Source organism: Chiloscyllium plagiosum, unplaced genomic scaffold (assembly GCF_037043375.1).
Source record: "Chiloscyllium plagiosum isolate Xiang-an unplaced genomic scaffold, Cpla_swu_hap1 HiC_scaffold_32, whole genome shotgun sequence".
In the NCBI taxonomy this organism is placed as follows: domain Eukaryota; kingdom Metazoa; phylum Chordata; class Chondrichthyes; order Orectolobiformes; family Hemiscylliidae; genus Chiloscyllium; species Chiloscyllium plagiosum.
The window spans coordinates 38,477,091-38,492,896 of NW_028270170.1; the positions used below are offsets into that span (position 1 = coordinate 38,477,091).

Sequence of the window (15,806 nt, forward strand, 5' to 3'; positions counted from 1 at the left end):
TCCACTGCACTCCTTCAGGCCTTACCATTCACCATGAAACTCCTACCTTGATTTGAATTTCCAAAATGCAAGACCTCACTCCTAAATATATTAAACTCCAATTGTCATTTCTCGGCCCACTTCCCCAGCTGGTCAAAGTCCTGCTGCAATTTCTGATCACCTTCCTCACTGTCCACGATACTTCCTATTTTAGTGCCATCTGCAAACTTACTAATCATACCTTGTACATTCTCATCCAAGTCATTACATTCTCATCCAAGTCCATTACAAACAGTAATAGACCCAGCACTGACTCCTGAAGCACTCCACTAGATTCAGGTCTCCAGGCCAACAAGCATCCTTCTACTATTACCCACTGCTTCCTAGCATCAAGCCAATTGTGTATCCAATTTGCCAGCTTGCCCTAGAATCCATGTGATCGAACCTTCCAGAGCAGTCTCCCATTTGGTTCCTTATCAAAGGCTTTACTGAAATTCATTTAGACTACGTCTACTGCCCTACCCTTGTCAAACTGCTTCAGAGTTGTTGGAACTGCACCCATCCGGGCAAGTGGGGAGTATTCCATCCCACTCCTGGCTTGTGCCTTGTAGATGGCGGATAGACTAAAGGGTATCACGAGGTGAGTTTTTTGCCACAGTATCCCTAGTCTCTGACCTGCTCTTGTAGCCACTGTGTTTATGCAGTGAATCCAGTTGAGTTTCTGGTCAATGGAAACCCCAAGGATGCTGATTGTGGGGGATTCAGTGATGGTAATACCATTGATTAGATTAGATTCCCTACAGTGTGAAAACAGGCCCTTCAGCCCAACTAGTCCACACCGACCTTCTGAAGAGTAACCCACCCAGACCAATTCCCCCTAATTAATGCACCTAATGCTTTGGGCAATTTAGCAATTCACCTAACCTGCACATCTTTGGACTGTGGGAGGAAACTGGAGCACCTGGAGGAAACCCGTGCAGACACTGGGAGAATGTGCAAACTCAACGCAGACAGTCGCCGAGGCTGTCAAGGGGTGGTGGTTAGTGTCTCTTGTTGGTGATGGTCATTGTGTGGCATTTTTGTGGCATGAATGTTACTTGCCACTTGTTGGCCCAAGCCTGGATATTGTCCAGATCTTGTATCTGAGGAGTCGTGAATGGTGCAGAACACTGTGCAATCATCAACGAACATCACCACTTATGACAGAGGAAAGGTCATTGATGAAGCAGCTGAAGATTGTTTTGCCCAGGACACTAGTCTGAGGGACTCCTGCAGAGATGTCCTGGAGCTGAGATGACAGACCCTCCACAACCTAATCTATCTTTCTTTGTGCCAGGTATGATTCTAACTAGCGGAGTGTTTGCCCCCGATACACATTGATTCAAGTTTTGTCAGGGCTCCTTAGTGATATATGTGGTCAAATGCAGCCTTGATGTCAAGGGCTATCACGCTCACCTCACCTCAGGAACTCAGTTCTTTTGTCCATGTTTGAACCAAGGCTGTAATGAGATCAGGAGCTGAGTGATCCTGGTGAAACCTAAACTGGGCGTCGCTGAGCAGGTGTTGCTTGATAGCACAGTTGATGACCCCTTCCAACACTTTTGCTGATAATGGAGAGGAGACTGGGAAGTAATTAGCCGGTTGGATTTGTCCTGCTTTTTGTGTACAGGACATACCTGGGCAATTTTTCACATTGTCGGGTAGATGCCAGTGTTGTGATGCCACTGGAGGATTATAAATGATTATATCTCTGTTCAACAAATGTGTTACCTAAAGACCGGTCAGCCTGATACTAGTGTTGGGAATGCCTCAAAGGCAATCATTTTAAAGAAGATGAATTGCAAATTTTTTTTAAAAATCAATTTAAAAATGAAAGCTAGTACATTCTTATTAAAAGCTAATTGTGTTTGAATGGCTTGATTGAGTTCTTTGACGTAATGGAGCAAATTGATTAGGGTAACAGAGTTAATAGTATATACATGAAATTTGAAAAAGGGATTAATAAAATGACATATTCTAGAAATGTTCAAAATTTCTTGTCCAAAGGATTAAGGAAACAGTGACATTTTTGATACAAACTTGGCTAAAGACGAGAGAACTGAAAGTAGCAATGATAAACAATTTTCATTCTGGAGGTAAGAACAAATTTTGTTCCTCAAAGCTCGGTGCTAGGACCACTGTTGCTTTTGGATAGCTATTAATAACCTAGACTCAGGAATATTGAGCAAACTTTTGGTTTGCTTGGGACACAAAACATGAAAATACTATCGGTAATGAGGAAGGTATAGAAGGAAATAGACTGGAAAATGTGCAGATGCACAGCACGCATGCTTCATCTGGAAAAGCATGAAGTGATTTGCTAAGAAGAATGAAGAAAGACAATATGAATTAAATGATACAATTTTAAAGGAAGTACAGGGACAAAGCCAACAGAGGTACAAATGTACAAAAGTCTGAAAGTGCCAGGGCAAGTTGAAAAGGCTGTTTAAAAAGAATATGATGTCCTTGTTTTGCTAGGTACAGGCATAGAGTTCAAAAACAAGGATGTTGCTGCGACTCTATCCAACTGTGATAGAGCTTCTGGATAATTCTCAGGCAAAAGTGAGGACTTGCAGATGCTGGAGATTAGAGTCGAGAGTGTGATGCTGGAAAAGCACAGCAAGTCGGGCAGCATCCGAGGAGCAGGAGAGTTGATGTTTTGGGCAAAAGCTCTTAAGGGAAGGTAAAGTTAGCAGATATATAAGTGATTTAGATGTGAACATAGGAGGTATGATTAATAGGTTTGCAGATTACATGAAAATTGGAGGTGTAATGGACAGTGAAGAAGGTTACCTCAGAGTACAATGAGATCTTGATAAATGGGCCAATGGGCTGATGAGTGGCAGATGGAGTCTAATTTAGATAAATGTGAGGTGCTGCATTTTGGAAAGGCAAATCAGGGCAGGACTGATACTCTTAATGGTAAGGTCCTAGGGAGTGTTGCTGAACAAAGAGACCCTGGAGTGCAGGTTCATAGCTCCTTGAAAGTAGAGTCACAGGTGTTTAGGATAGTGAAGAAGGCATTTGGTATGCTTGCCTTTATTTGGTCAGTGCATTGGGTATAGAAGTTGGGAAGTTATATTGTGGTTGTACAGGACATTGGTTAGGCTATTATTGGAATATTATGTGCAGTTATGGTCTCCCTCCGATTGGAAGGATGTTGTGAAACTTGAAAGGGGTTAGAAATGATTTACAAGGATGTTGCCAGGGTTGGAGGATTTAAGCTACAGGAAGAGTCTAGATTAGAGTAGAGTGGTGCTGGAAAAGCACAGCAGGTCAGGCAGCATCCGAGGAGCAGGAAAACTGACATTTCGGGTAGGTGCCCTTCATCAGGAATGGAGAGAGGCTGAATAGCCTGGGGCTGTTTTCCCTGGAGTGTCAGAGACTATGGGGTGATCTTATAGAGGTTTATAAAATCATGAGGGACACGGATAGGGTAAATAGGTCTTTTCCCCAGGGTGGGAGGGAACTAGAGGGCATAGGTGTAAATTGAGAGGGGAAAGACTTAAAAGGGACGTAAAAGGCAACTTTTTCACACTGAGGGTAGTGCATGTATGGAATGAGCTGCCAGAGGAAGTGATGGAAGCTGGAACAATTATAACATTTAAAAGGCATCTGGATGGGTACATGAATAGGAAGAGTTTAGAGGGATATGTACCAAGTCCTAGCAAATGGGAAAAGATTTATTGAGGATATCTGTTCAGCATGGAAATCTTGGATTGAAAGGTCTGTTTCAGTGCTGTATATCTCTGATTCTATCTCTATAAATGCAATATTGCAGTCAAGGAAAAGCTAGAGAATTAAAGATGAGACACCTTTGACCAAATAGCCTCATTTTGTGTTGTAAATTTCCTGTTTCTAGAAACCACTGCTGGTCTGCTTAGATTAGGAAACTTAAGGGGAGATTTGATAGAAGTGCTGAAAACGTGAAGGTTTTTGGTGCAATTATTTGGGGAAAAGTTCTTTCCAGTCAAAGATGGGCTGGTAACCAGACTACACAGGTTATAGCAGGTTGGCTGAAAAAATACCATGAAAGGAAACAAAATAAGCAACAAATTTGTTATCATCTGGAATGCACAGTGAAAAAGGTAATAGAAGCAGATTCTGCATTATTTTCAAAATTGAACAGGATAAAATCTCAGTAAATTTTCTAGGATTATTGGGAAAGAACAGGGAGTGGGGCTAATAGGACGACATCTCAAGAACTGGTATTCCAATGATAATGGCCACCATGCACTATTGTTCTGTGATTCTATATTTAACTAAATATAAATGTATATAAATCATTTGGATGAGAATATAGAAAGCCTGGTTAGTAAGTTTGCGGATGCCACCAGCATTGGTGGCATAGTGGACAATGAAGAAGGTTATCTAAGATTACAAAGAGACATTGATCAATTGGGTCAACGGGCTAAAGAGTGGCAGATGGAGTTTAATACATTTTGGTAAAACAAACAACAGCAAGACTTATACAATTTAAAGTAGTGTCTTGGGTAATGTTGTAGAATAGAGAGGTCTCAAGGTTCACAAACACAATTCCTTGAAGTTTGTATCACATATAGAAATGGTGGTTAAGAAGGCATGCCTTCATTGCTCAGACCTTTCAGTGTAGGGGTTGGGACATCCTGTTGAGATTGTACAGGATATCGGTGAGGTCTCTTCTGGATACTTTCAGTTCTAGCCTCTCTTTATAAGAAGGATATTATTAAGCCAGAGAGGGTTCAGAAGAGATTTACCAGGATGTTGCTGGCGATGAAGGGTTTGAGTTATGAGGATAGGCTGGGACTTGTTTCACTGGAACGTAGGAGGTTGAAAGGTGACCTTACAGAGGTTTATAAAATAATGAGGGGGATTTCAAGATTAAGGGTCATATTTTTAAGATGAGAAGAGCAAGATTTTAAAAAGACATGAGGGGGAATTTATTTTTACACAGAGTGGTTTATGTATGGAATGAACTTCCAGAGGAAGTGGTGCATGTGGGTACAGTTAAATATTTAAAAGGCATTTGGAGTGATATTGGCCAGAGGCAGGCAGGTAGGGCTAGTTCAGTTTGGGATTATGGTCAGCATGGACTGGTTGGACTGAAGGTTCTGTTTCCGTGCTGTATGACTCCATAATATAGAAGTGAGAGTGTGTGGTTTCTGATGCTGCCTTTCTTCTAATGTTATTTAACTCTTCAATTACTTCGAAACATATAGCCTTCATCCAAAAGTTATTGAGGTCCCGTCACACAATCTTATTAAGGGAGAAGGAAAGATTAAAATCAAATAGTCTCATTGTTAAAAGCTGTTTTTGTGATTTTTTTTTCTCCAAAATCACATCAATTTTGGATGATGTGGAATAGAGCGTTATTTGCTATATTAAGTTTCTTCTGAACAGTAATCCACAGTGCATTTTCTCCACCATTACCAGACACTTAGATTGTCCAGAATGGTTAACCGAAGACTTGGTCTTCATGTTCAAATAACATGAAGTTCATGATGGCATTGTAAGTCATTATGAAGGAAGAGCTGTAACTGCATTGCAAGCACAGTTCTCGTGTGAGAGATATATTCTATGTTCTTATTAAATATTAATGACTTTTCAAATTAAGGTTAGTGTTATCTTGTCAGCCTCAAAGGATTTAACTTTTTTCACAGTACAGTACAACCTCGATAATCCGAACATTGATTATCTGAACTTCAGATTATCCGAACAAGATCTCAAGGTCTCGAAGCCTGGGTAAACTGTGTTATCCAAACATTCAATTATCCAAACAAAATACTCCTCGCCTGTGTCATTCAGATAATTGAGCTTTTCCTGTATAACAGAGATTGATTTCTCCCTTAAAACATTTTTTGAGCACCTTTTCTAACCTTGGAATGTTGTGAAGTGTTTTGCAATAGATCAGTTATCTTTCACTAGTAGTCACATTGGCAATGTCAAAAAGTTGATTACGCATTACAAGTTCCCATTAACAGCAATGTGATAATGCTCAGATAAGCTGCTTCATGAATGATAGTTAATGGAAAAACATTGACCGATACAGCAGGGAGAACTTCCCCAGCTCCTCGAGACCACAGACATAGTTAGGTTTATCATCTCTTTGAAAAGACAGCCCCTCGGTTGATGCACTACTCCCTCAGGGCTGCACTGGAGTATCAGTTGAAACTTTATTGCTGGAACAGCACAGCAGGTCAGGCAGCATCCAGGGAACAGGAGATTCGACGTTTCAGGCACAGGCCCTTCTTCAGGCCTGTGCCCGAAACGTCGAATCTCCTGTTCCCTGGATGCTGCCTGACCTGCTGTGCTGTTCCAGCAATAAAGTTTCAACTTTGATCTCCAGCATCTGCAGACCTCACTTTCTCCTGCACTGGAGTATCAGCCTAGACTGTGCCTGAACTTTCTGGAGTGAAATTTGATCCCACTTCTCCAACAGAGGCAAGAATGCTACCCATTGAAAAGATGTCAGTTCCCAGTAAACATAATACCAAGCGCAGAAGGACTACATGAAGCAAGATGTATGATATTAGCTCGCCATTTTGGATCAAATTTCAAAGTAATTCAGTAATGTAATTATTACTTTGTCTTGGGTCCATGTTTATTTGACCTAAATGAATTCTTTGTGAGTTACTGCAAAGAGTTTTTGACTTAATTCTACTTTAGTTAATATTTGCATTTTAAACACTTAGAAGTTATACTTAATCATTACATCCACCAATCTGCATTTCCTTTTCCATTTAATATATTTTATCTCAGCCATTTCCTAATAAAAGCTGGACTCATTAAGACTCTTGCCTCTGAATCACCTGATTGTGTGTTCAAGCCTCCTTTCAGAGCCTTGAGCACAAAATCTAGGCTGGTGCTATGCACGGGTTTTAAGTGCTGCCTTTCAAACGAGATTAGATTAGATTAGATTAGATTACTTACAGTGTGGAAACAGGCCTTTCGGCCCAACAAGTCCACACCGCCCCGCCGAAGCGCAACCCACCCATACCCCTACCCCTACATTTACCCCTTACCTAACACTATGGGCAATTTAGCATGGCCAATTCACCTGACCTGCACATCTTTTGGATTGTGGGAGGAAACCGGAGCACCCGGAGGAAACCCACGCAGACACGGGGAGAATGTGCAAACTCCACACAGTCAGTCGCCTGAGGCGGGAATTGAACCCGGGTCTCTGACGCTGTGAGGCAGCAGTGCTAACCACTGTGCCACCGTGCCACCATGCCACCATATTGGCACTCTCTTTGGGACAAAAAGCAAATGAACTCTCCTAATATTTAATCTTCAACCAAACTGATGAAAACAGATTAACTAGTTGTTGATTTCATTACAAAATAAAAACAGAAAGAACTGCAGATGTTTTACATCAGAAGCAAAAACAGAAATTGCTGGAAACACTCAGCAAACCTGGCAGCATCCATGGAGAGAAATCAGAATTAACATTTCTGGTTGAGCGACCCTTCTCAGAACTGATTCATTACTTTTTAAATGAATGAATGATTTATTGTCACCTATACTTTGACGATACAGTGTAAAAGTATTTTGTCGACATAATCTAGCACCATTTCGAGTTACAAATAAGGATAGAAAGAACTTACTTAAATAAGAGTTAAACTTCTGTTCAAATTGGTGTCCTAAGTCTGGCTCAGGGCTTTTACAAGGTATGCTCCTACTCGAGGAGTCCCTCTCCAAGAGCAGTAACGACACCGGTGATGCAGCAAGAGACCCCGACTCTGCGGCTGCCGCCATCTCACCAGCACTGCCGAGAATCCAGGCTCCAGGTCTACTACCACCACCAGGAGTCCAGGATCCTGTGTTAGGAGCAAAATAAAGCAAGTTATGGGGAGGTTATGAAGTATCACAAGTAATGCTTTTCCAGCAAGTGTCAGGTAGATTTGAACCTGCTTTTTCAAGGGTTGTAACATGTACTAGAAACTGGTTGGAAGCAAGAACAGGAAAACAGACCAACTTCTCTCCCATCAGAAAGTTAATGCGACCTAGGGCACTCAGAAATAACACCATACCGGGTTGTAGCACAAATGTCTGAGGAGCGATACCTGATGATCATAGAATCAGTGTGGAAACAGGCCAGTCAGCTCATCGAGTCCACATCCATCTTCCGGAGAGCATCCCAGCAGACCCATCCCCTATGCTATCCCAGTCACCTTGCATTTCTCAAAGTTAATTCATCCAACCTACACACCTGGACAGTATAGACAACTTAGCATGGCCAATCAACCTAACCTGCACATCTTTGGACTATGGGAGGAAACTGGAGCACCTGAAAGCAAAGACTGGGCGAATGTGCAAACTCTGCACAGACGCCTGAGGCTGGAATCGTACCTGCATTCTTGGCACTGAGGTAGCATTGTTTTGAATTTTAATCCATAAACAGATTTAAAATACAATCTTTCTTTAAGCTGTCAGACATTGGATATTGCTGTGAATCAGTCTTCCAGTGTCACAATGGTGAGTGCACTTTATTAACAGTGATGCAGTTTAAGACATTTAAAAGACTTGAAAGAGGCTTATATATGCAAGATTCAGTATTCTTTAATATTGTACTGTATTGTTGCAATTCTCTGTTGAATCCATAGTGAATAAATGTGGTAATTGAGGAATACTGATTACCCTGTCACTTTGGCAACTGCATCTGCCAAAAGTATAACCCCAAAGTGTATCATAACTTTGGACTTTCAGAATGCATATTGGCGTGCCTTGATTTTCAACTGTGGTTAGTCGATAAACTGATTGTGCCAATCCACTTTCATCTTATAGACGTTGTCTTAACTTTCCCAAAACTCACTGTGCCAATGCACCTACATGAGTAGTGGTGATGGGATGTGACATGCAATGCCCATACTATATACAGGGCAGGATTATTTTGTGTTTCACTCTTGTTGGCTGGGTTATTATAACAAGACCACAATCAAAGACATCTAAATACTGTATCATCGTTGTAGTTGAGAAATTTCTTTGAAGCTATAAAATATTGCTCTCAGAAAATGATGAGCATTTGCATTTAAACTTTTCTTTCTACACAGCTGCTAGGCTTTGAAGGCACATTCTTGTAATTGAAAAAGAGTTTGGAGTTTACTTGCTGTTTTCCTGGAGGCGGATGTCCTGACACAAATCTGGTTGATGTGAAAGTTATATTTTGTAGGCTTGTGATTGTGTATCATCCCAAAGGCAAAATTGCTGTACATTCAATCAGTTTTTCATCAACTACACAGATGTACCCTGTGTTATCAGCTGCCAATTACATCATGCTCTATAATATTGAACCCACTGAGTATGCCAACAATCTGTAAGGCAATCCTAGTTACAGGACTCCATTCAATTGGATAGCATGATAAACTGAAGTCTCCATCTATAGGAACCCACACAAAATCTATTTGACAAAGAGTATTAAAGAGGTAGATAAAAGTATGATCCAGGAATTTTATGGCTTATTAGCCACTTCAATATCAGGATGTAACTTTTATTTTCTTAATTCTCATTAATTTTGCTGGGGTGGCACACTATTGAATTTTGAGGAGATTGTAGTGGAGTCTAATCCTGTCCTCGTTGACCTCTCTGTATAGCATTGAACATTGTCTTTTGGATGAATCAAGCTGTCTGTCTTCCAGGATGAACCAGAAAGATCTCATGGTACCATTAAAAAAAGAGCTAGAGAGTTAGCCAATATCTAACTCAAGACAAAACCTAAAACAAACTTATTGGTCATGAATCTAATTTCTATTTGTGGGAGTTTGCTGTAAAGTTTTACGTAACACTTTGAGACTTCCAACGGTGAATTCAAACACTTGAAAAATCAGGTGCTTTTTCTATGAATGATTAAAAAGCAGTACTCACTTTTAAGAATATTTTACAATATCCAGAAGCTGTGAAAGATACAAATCTTGCCTGTCTGCCTTGTCAATAAATAAGGAGTAAGAAGCATGAACTACTGTATGTCTGTTCCAATTTCCCACTTATTTGCTATGTAAAATCAGCCCAACTGTTCAGAAACCAGAGATTTTGCTGATGTGTGTGGATTAACATAACTGGCATATGAGGAGCTCTGGTTGTATAATTCAGGCTGATGCTGGATCTGAAATTAGTGACTATCTTGCATTGGTGATGTCAGATCAATGCCATAATATTTAATTAGTAACAGGAAGAGCCCCATTTTGCTGGTCAGTTATACCAGGGTGCAAAAGATCTGTACGTGTGGTGAAACTATCATTCAGAGTGCAATCTGCCAAGCATCCTTATAATGGTGCCCTTCAGGGCAGTAAGTGTTCAAACTGAGCAATGTTTGTAAGTTCTTCTTCCCAAGAGATAGGGCAATAATTTGAGGAACCTTGTGGAGGTCATATCACATGATGAGAAAACAATCTGGGTTACCACCATTCCTCCTGAACCTGAAGGAAGATTAAAGCCCCAGAAAATTTGGTCAAAATCTGAATTGTTGATTTCATAAGGCTTGGCGGGGATAATTCCCATACCCTTCTAAGAGCTCTGCCTTGGATTTGTATTAATGTTTATTGTACACTTGTCTTTATCTCACTATAGATAAATCGATTCAATAAATCTGAGGACCGTGCCATTTTCATCACTGACCGGCATCTATACAAGTTGGATCCACTGAAGCAGTATCAAGTGATGAAGACTATTCCTTTGTATAATGTAGGTCACACTCTAGTGAAGTCTATGTAAAATGTCTCTATATAACAGTAATTTCTTTTGTCTGTCTGCCTTCTTTATTTTGCCCCACTCCCATATTATGTTTTGATATCTGCTTGATAAGACAAACCAGGGACCAGCTGTGATGGTTCTGCTAGAGTCACTATGTAGCTGGCCACCATCGGACTCCAGTGCATTCTCACTCGACTTGGCTATTGCATTTTCTTCAAGCTTGTGCAAGGAAGCAGCTGCAACATGCTCAAACCCCCACGTTCAGATCCTCCCCCACCTGATGGCCCGATAATTTATCATTGCCATTTGGGAAATTGCTGGCACAGATCTGCATCCGGCCTTTTTGAGGTGCAATGAACTGTAACACAAATACCTACAACCATGTATTTGATCAGCCTGCTAGGGCCAGTTCCCCTAAAACATGAAAGCTTAACTATGCAGCAAAGATTAACCAAATATTTTTTAATCAGGTGACTACAAGTAAGCCAGTGCGGTAAAACAGTGAAATTCTGATATGAAGCATCTCCTTCAGCATTGGATCAAGCATCATGTTCACACATGACTGTGCAATGAAACCCTTCAGCCTCAATACCATAACAGGCATTTTTCTCCGAATAATCTTTGACTCATCTTCTGTCTTTAAAAACAACCTGATGAATATATCCTGAATGTTAATCATTCTAAAGCCAGCAAAGTAAACAGATTTTCTTTCAAGAAAGAGATGTGCAAAACATATTTGTTTGAATTAATTTGTTAATGGTATTTAATTTTTATTGAGAAGAAGATGCATTATTAATATTTAATCAATTTCTCAAATTCAATCCAATTTATTGCATTGGTTTATTGGTTAGTTTCATTTTCATCTATGAAAAAGGGTTTTATTTGTCAACTTTCTGTGTGTCTTGTCCTGCTTAGAGAGGGTGTGTTTAACACTTCAAGATGAAATCTTTTGCAGCAGTTTCACCCAGATGATCCTCGATAAATTCATCTTACTGTCAGAATAGTTCAGTATCAGCATTTCCGTGGTAACCCAGTTTCCATAGAGATCTCCTTGGAGACTGCATCAGCTGATGTCTCGCTGTGAGATGGTACAGAGACATAGTGAACATAAAATAATCACACTGCTTGACTTGCAAACCTCAACGTGTCTCTCTAAATTAAAGGATAGTTGCAATAATCACTGTGGGGAAGGTCAAAGCACATTACCAGTACCAAAGTTAGCATCAATTATGCCGGGAATTAAAAGTTAACTGTTTGAGGATCTCCGTAGCATTCACCAAACTGCTATTTTTTGGCTTGACTGAATAATCTGATGAATTCAACTATTGTTTATTAGTCTTCAATCTACCTTATGACACTTCAGAAAAGCTTTGCAGTAAGAAGCTTATGATATTGAAAGCTGTTGAAGAAGTGGGAAGGGTTAAAGTATTTGCTTTCCAGCTGTCTGTAGCTTTGCAGTATAAGTGTTTGGTGTTCAGGATGAGCAGTGGAATACTAATTGCTTCCTGAATATTGGCGATGTATACTAACAGGCATTAAAGAGTGACAGCTTGAAATGGGGTGACTGAATTGTGCCTATACTGCATTGTCCCATTTCAATTTATCTTTCTCTTGAACTTGAGATGCTTGCAGTTACAGCTGAAACCAGTTTAATAGACAAATTAAAATGACATCACTTTTCCCTTTATATATATCTGGCAAATGTCCATATTACTTCTGTTCTGTACAAAGCTGCTGTTGAATTTCTAGGAGAGAGAAAAAAAAAAGAGGCTGGGTGTTTGGGGGAAGAGGGAATGTGATTGAGACTGCTGATGTTACGTATTGATTTAAAATAAAAGCTTTTACAGTGGAGATGCTTCGGAGGTCAGATGCCAAGATTTAAACCAATGTATTTCAGTGAGCTGAAACCTCATTTTTAAAAAATTATTATTTGTGTTAGTGGTAAAGAAAAATTAAATAATGGGTTGGCCATCTTATTGCCTTTCATCAGACCATTGGGTCCTTCATGACGATATCAGCTCTTTGAGAAATCATTATCCTAAACCCCTGCTGCTTGCCCTTAGCCGAGCCACTGTCACTGATTCTCAGTGCAAATCTGACCCAGGTGTCAATCACTCCCCCAGTCTGGCTTGGTGCACAGTATTCATTATTCCTTGTGTAGCTCCATGCTCACAACATCATAAAAATTAAGAACAGGAGTAATCTATTCAACCTCCCTCAAGCCTGCTCTGTCATTCATTAAAGTCCTGGCTGAACAAGTTGCGGCCTTAAGTCCAGTTTCCTGCTGAGACTCCAAAGCCCTTTACTGTTTAATAGATCAAAAATCTGGCTAATTCAGCCATGAATATATTTAGTGGCCCAGTTTCTACTGCTCTCTGGGGAAGAGAATATCAGCTTTATCACTTCTATAACTGCATCTCACCTTGTTTTGATCATTCTTATTTTTAGATTCCCCCAAGGAGGGAAACACCTTCTCAGCAATCATCCAATCAAGCTTGTCAAAATCTTATTGGTTTGAACAAGCTCACCTCTCATTCTCCTAAACTTCAATGAGTAGAAGCCTCAAATAATTGAGTCCTCAGAGGACAACATTCAAGAAAGCTGAAGACATAGTTCTTGCAAATAAAGGGATCCAAGGATATGAGTTGAAAGCAGGAACAGGGTACTGGGTTGGATGGTCAATCATGGTCATATTGAATGGTAGAACAGGTTCAAAGGGCTGAGTGGCCTAGTCCTACTCACAAATTTCATATTTAGAGTCATAAAGATGTACAGCATGGAAACAGACCCTTTGATTCAACTCGTCCATGCCATCCAGCTATCCTAGATAAATCTCCTCCCATTTGCCAACATTTCTCTCTAACCCTTTCCTATTTGTGTACCCTTCTAGATGCCTTTTAAATATAGTAATTGCACTAGCCTCCTCCACTTCCTCTGGCAGCTCATTCCATACACACACTACCCTCAGCATGAAAAGGTTGTACTTTAGGTCCCTTTTAAATATTTCCCCCCTCACTTTAAATCTATGCCCTCTAGTTTTTGACTCCCCTATCCTGGGGAAATGACCTTATCGATTTACCCTACCCATGTCCCTCATGATTTAATAAACCTCTATAAGGTCACCCATCAGCCTCCAACGCTCCAGGGAAAACAGTCCCAGACTATTCAGCCTCTCCCTGTAGCTCAAACCCTCCAACACTGGCAACGTCCTTGTAAATCTTTTCTGAACCCTTTCAAGTGCCACAGCATTCCTTCCTATAGGAGGGAGATTAGAATTGCACACAGTATTCCAAACATTGCCTAACCAATGTCCTATGCAGCCTCTATATAACCTCCCAACTCCTATATTCAATGCACTGACAAATAAAGGTAAGCATACCAAACACATGTTAACCCTTTCATTCCGAGGAGCAACCCAATAAACTTTCTCTCAGCTGCTTTCAGTTACAGCGCAAATGCTGTGAGACTTCATGTCAAAAGATCTCTAGATACAAAAAAAATGTTTCCATGAGCTAGATTGCGGAGATTAGAAATGTGATGAAAGTTCCTGAGCTATCCCACCACTGTTTGGTCAGCCCATCCCTTGTGCTAGGGCAAAATGGTTATGCTTTGATTGTTCCATGTTTTGTGAAATTTGTGAATCAGTCACAAAGCACAGTGTATGAACAGTAGTGTCTGGCATTGCTAATTGTCACCTTATTGCAATGTTCCAGTTGCAATAAAACAACGCATAGAAAACTCACACTATGCAAAGTATCAGGATTTGTAGACGCCAGTGTTGGACTGGGGTGTACAAAGCTAAAAATCACACAACACCAAGTTATAGTCCATCAGGTTTATATGGAAATGCTGGCTTTCAGAGTGTTGCTCCTTCATCAAATGGTTGTGAAGAATAAGATTGTAAGACACAGAATTTATAGCAAAAGTTTACAGTGTGATGGAACTGAAATTATACAATTAAGAAAACCTGGATTGTTTATTAAGTCATCATCTTTTAGAATGACCATGTTGGTTTCAGTTCTTTCATATGGAAATTGCTAAACTTTTTTTTAAAAGTTACATTCTCAAGTGAACTTTAACAATTGGTGTCATGTCAGCCCAGAAAATGTATTGAAAGTGTTAACTCCCTGTGTGAGGCTGTCTGTGCCACAATGGTCAGACTGAATCTAATCCAAAAAAATGGATCTACAGAATCTACGGATTCATGCAGTTTTTGAGCAAAGTAAAATGTAATTCTGCAAGTACAAATTCACCCCACATGTAGGGGTGTGTGTATGTGAGAGCATGTAGGGTGTGTGTGTGTGTTTCTGTGAGAAGGTGTGAGTATATGTGAGAGTGTGTGTATAAAGGGCTTTAGGCCTGTGAGAGGATATGTGTGAGTGTATGAGAGAGGGTCTGCGTGTGTGTGTGTGTGTGTGTGTGTGTGAGAGAGAGAGAGAGAGAATAGTGCAATGGGATCACTTGTAGTGTGACATGAACCCAAGGCCCAGTTGAGACCATCCCCATTGGTACCGAACTTGGCTATCAGCCTCTGCTCAGCCACTTTGCATTGTTGCCTGTCCCGAAGTCCATCTTGGAGGACGGTCACCCGAAGCTCCGAGGTCGAATGTCCTGGACCACTGAAGTGTTCCCCGAACTGGGAGGGAACACTCCTATATGTTGTTTGTTCTGCGGTGTCCATTCATCTGTTTCCGTTGCCGTAGCCTCTGTTTGGTCTCACCAATGTACCATGCCTCAGGGCATCCTTACCTGCAGCTTGCCAGTGGGGTCCAAGTTGACTCCTTAGTTGACTAAACAGCAGATAAAGGAGAAGCCATCATCATTCAGAATGAATGACCTTCTCAGGAGACAGACATGAGCTGCGACCGACAGGGTACCCTTTCTTTTCCAGCATTTCCCAGGAGCCGAAAGACTCCACCATGTTCTTCGCAGCCTGCAACACATTATCAATGAGGATGTGCACCTCACCAAGACCTTCCCCACACCTCCACTTCTCACCTTTAAACAGTCACCACCCCTCAAATAGATCATTGTTTGTAGCAAACTGTCCAGTTTTCAGGACAATACCATACAACCAAGTCACGGTAGACGCTGCAAGACATGTCAGAATGTCAACACAG

At 40.7% G+C, this 15,806-nt stretch overlaps 1 protein-coding gene across 1 annotated transcript in view; it reads left to right on the top strand.

The window, feature by feature from the left end:
• LOC122540010 (unconventional myosin-Id) overlaps positions 1–15,806 on the top strand; it is a 533,316-nt gene that overhangs the window by 367,003 nt on the left and 150,507 nt on the right. The window contains exon 20 of the mRNA XM_043675298.2: positions 10,564–10,677. Coding sequence (XP_043531233.2) covers positions 10,564–10,677 — 114 coding nt within the window. The remainder of the gene's footprint in view (positions 1–10,563; positions 10,678–15,806) is intronic.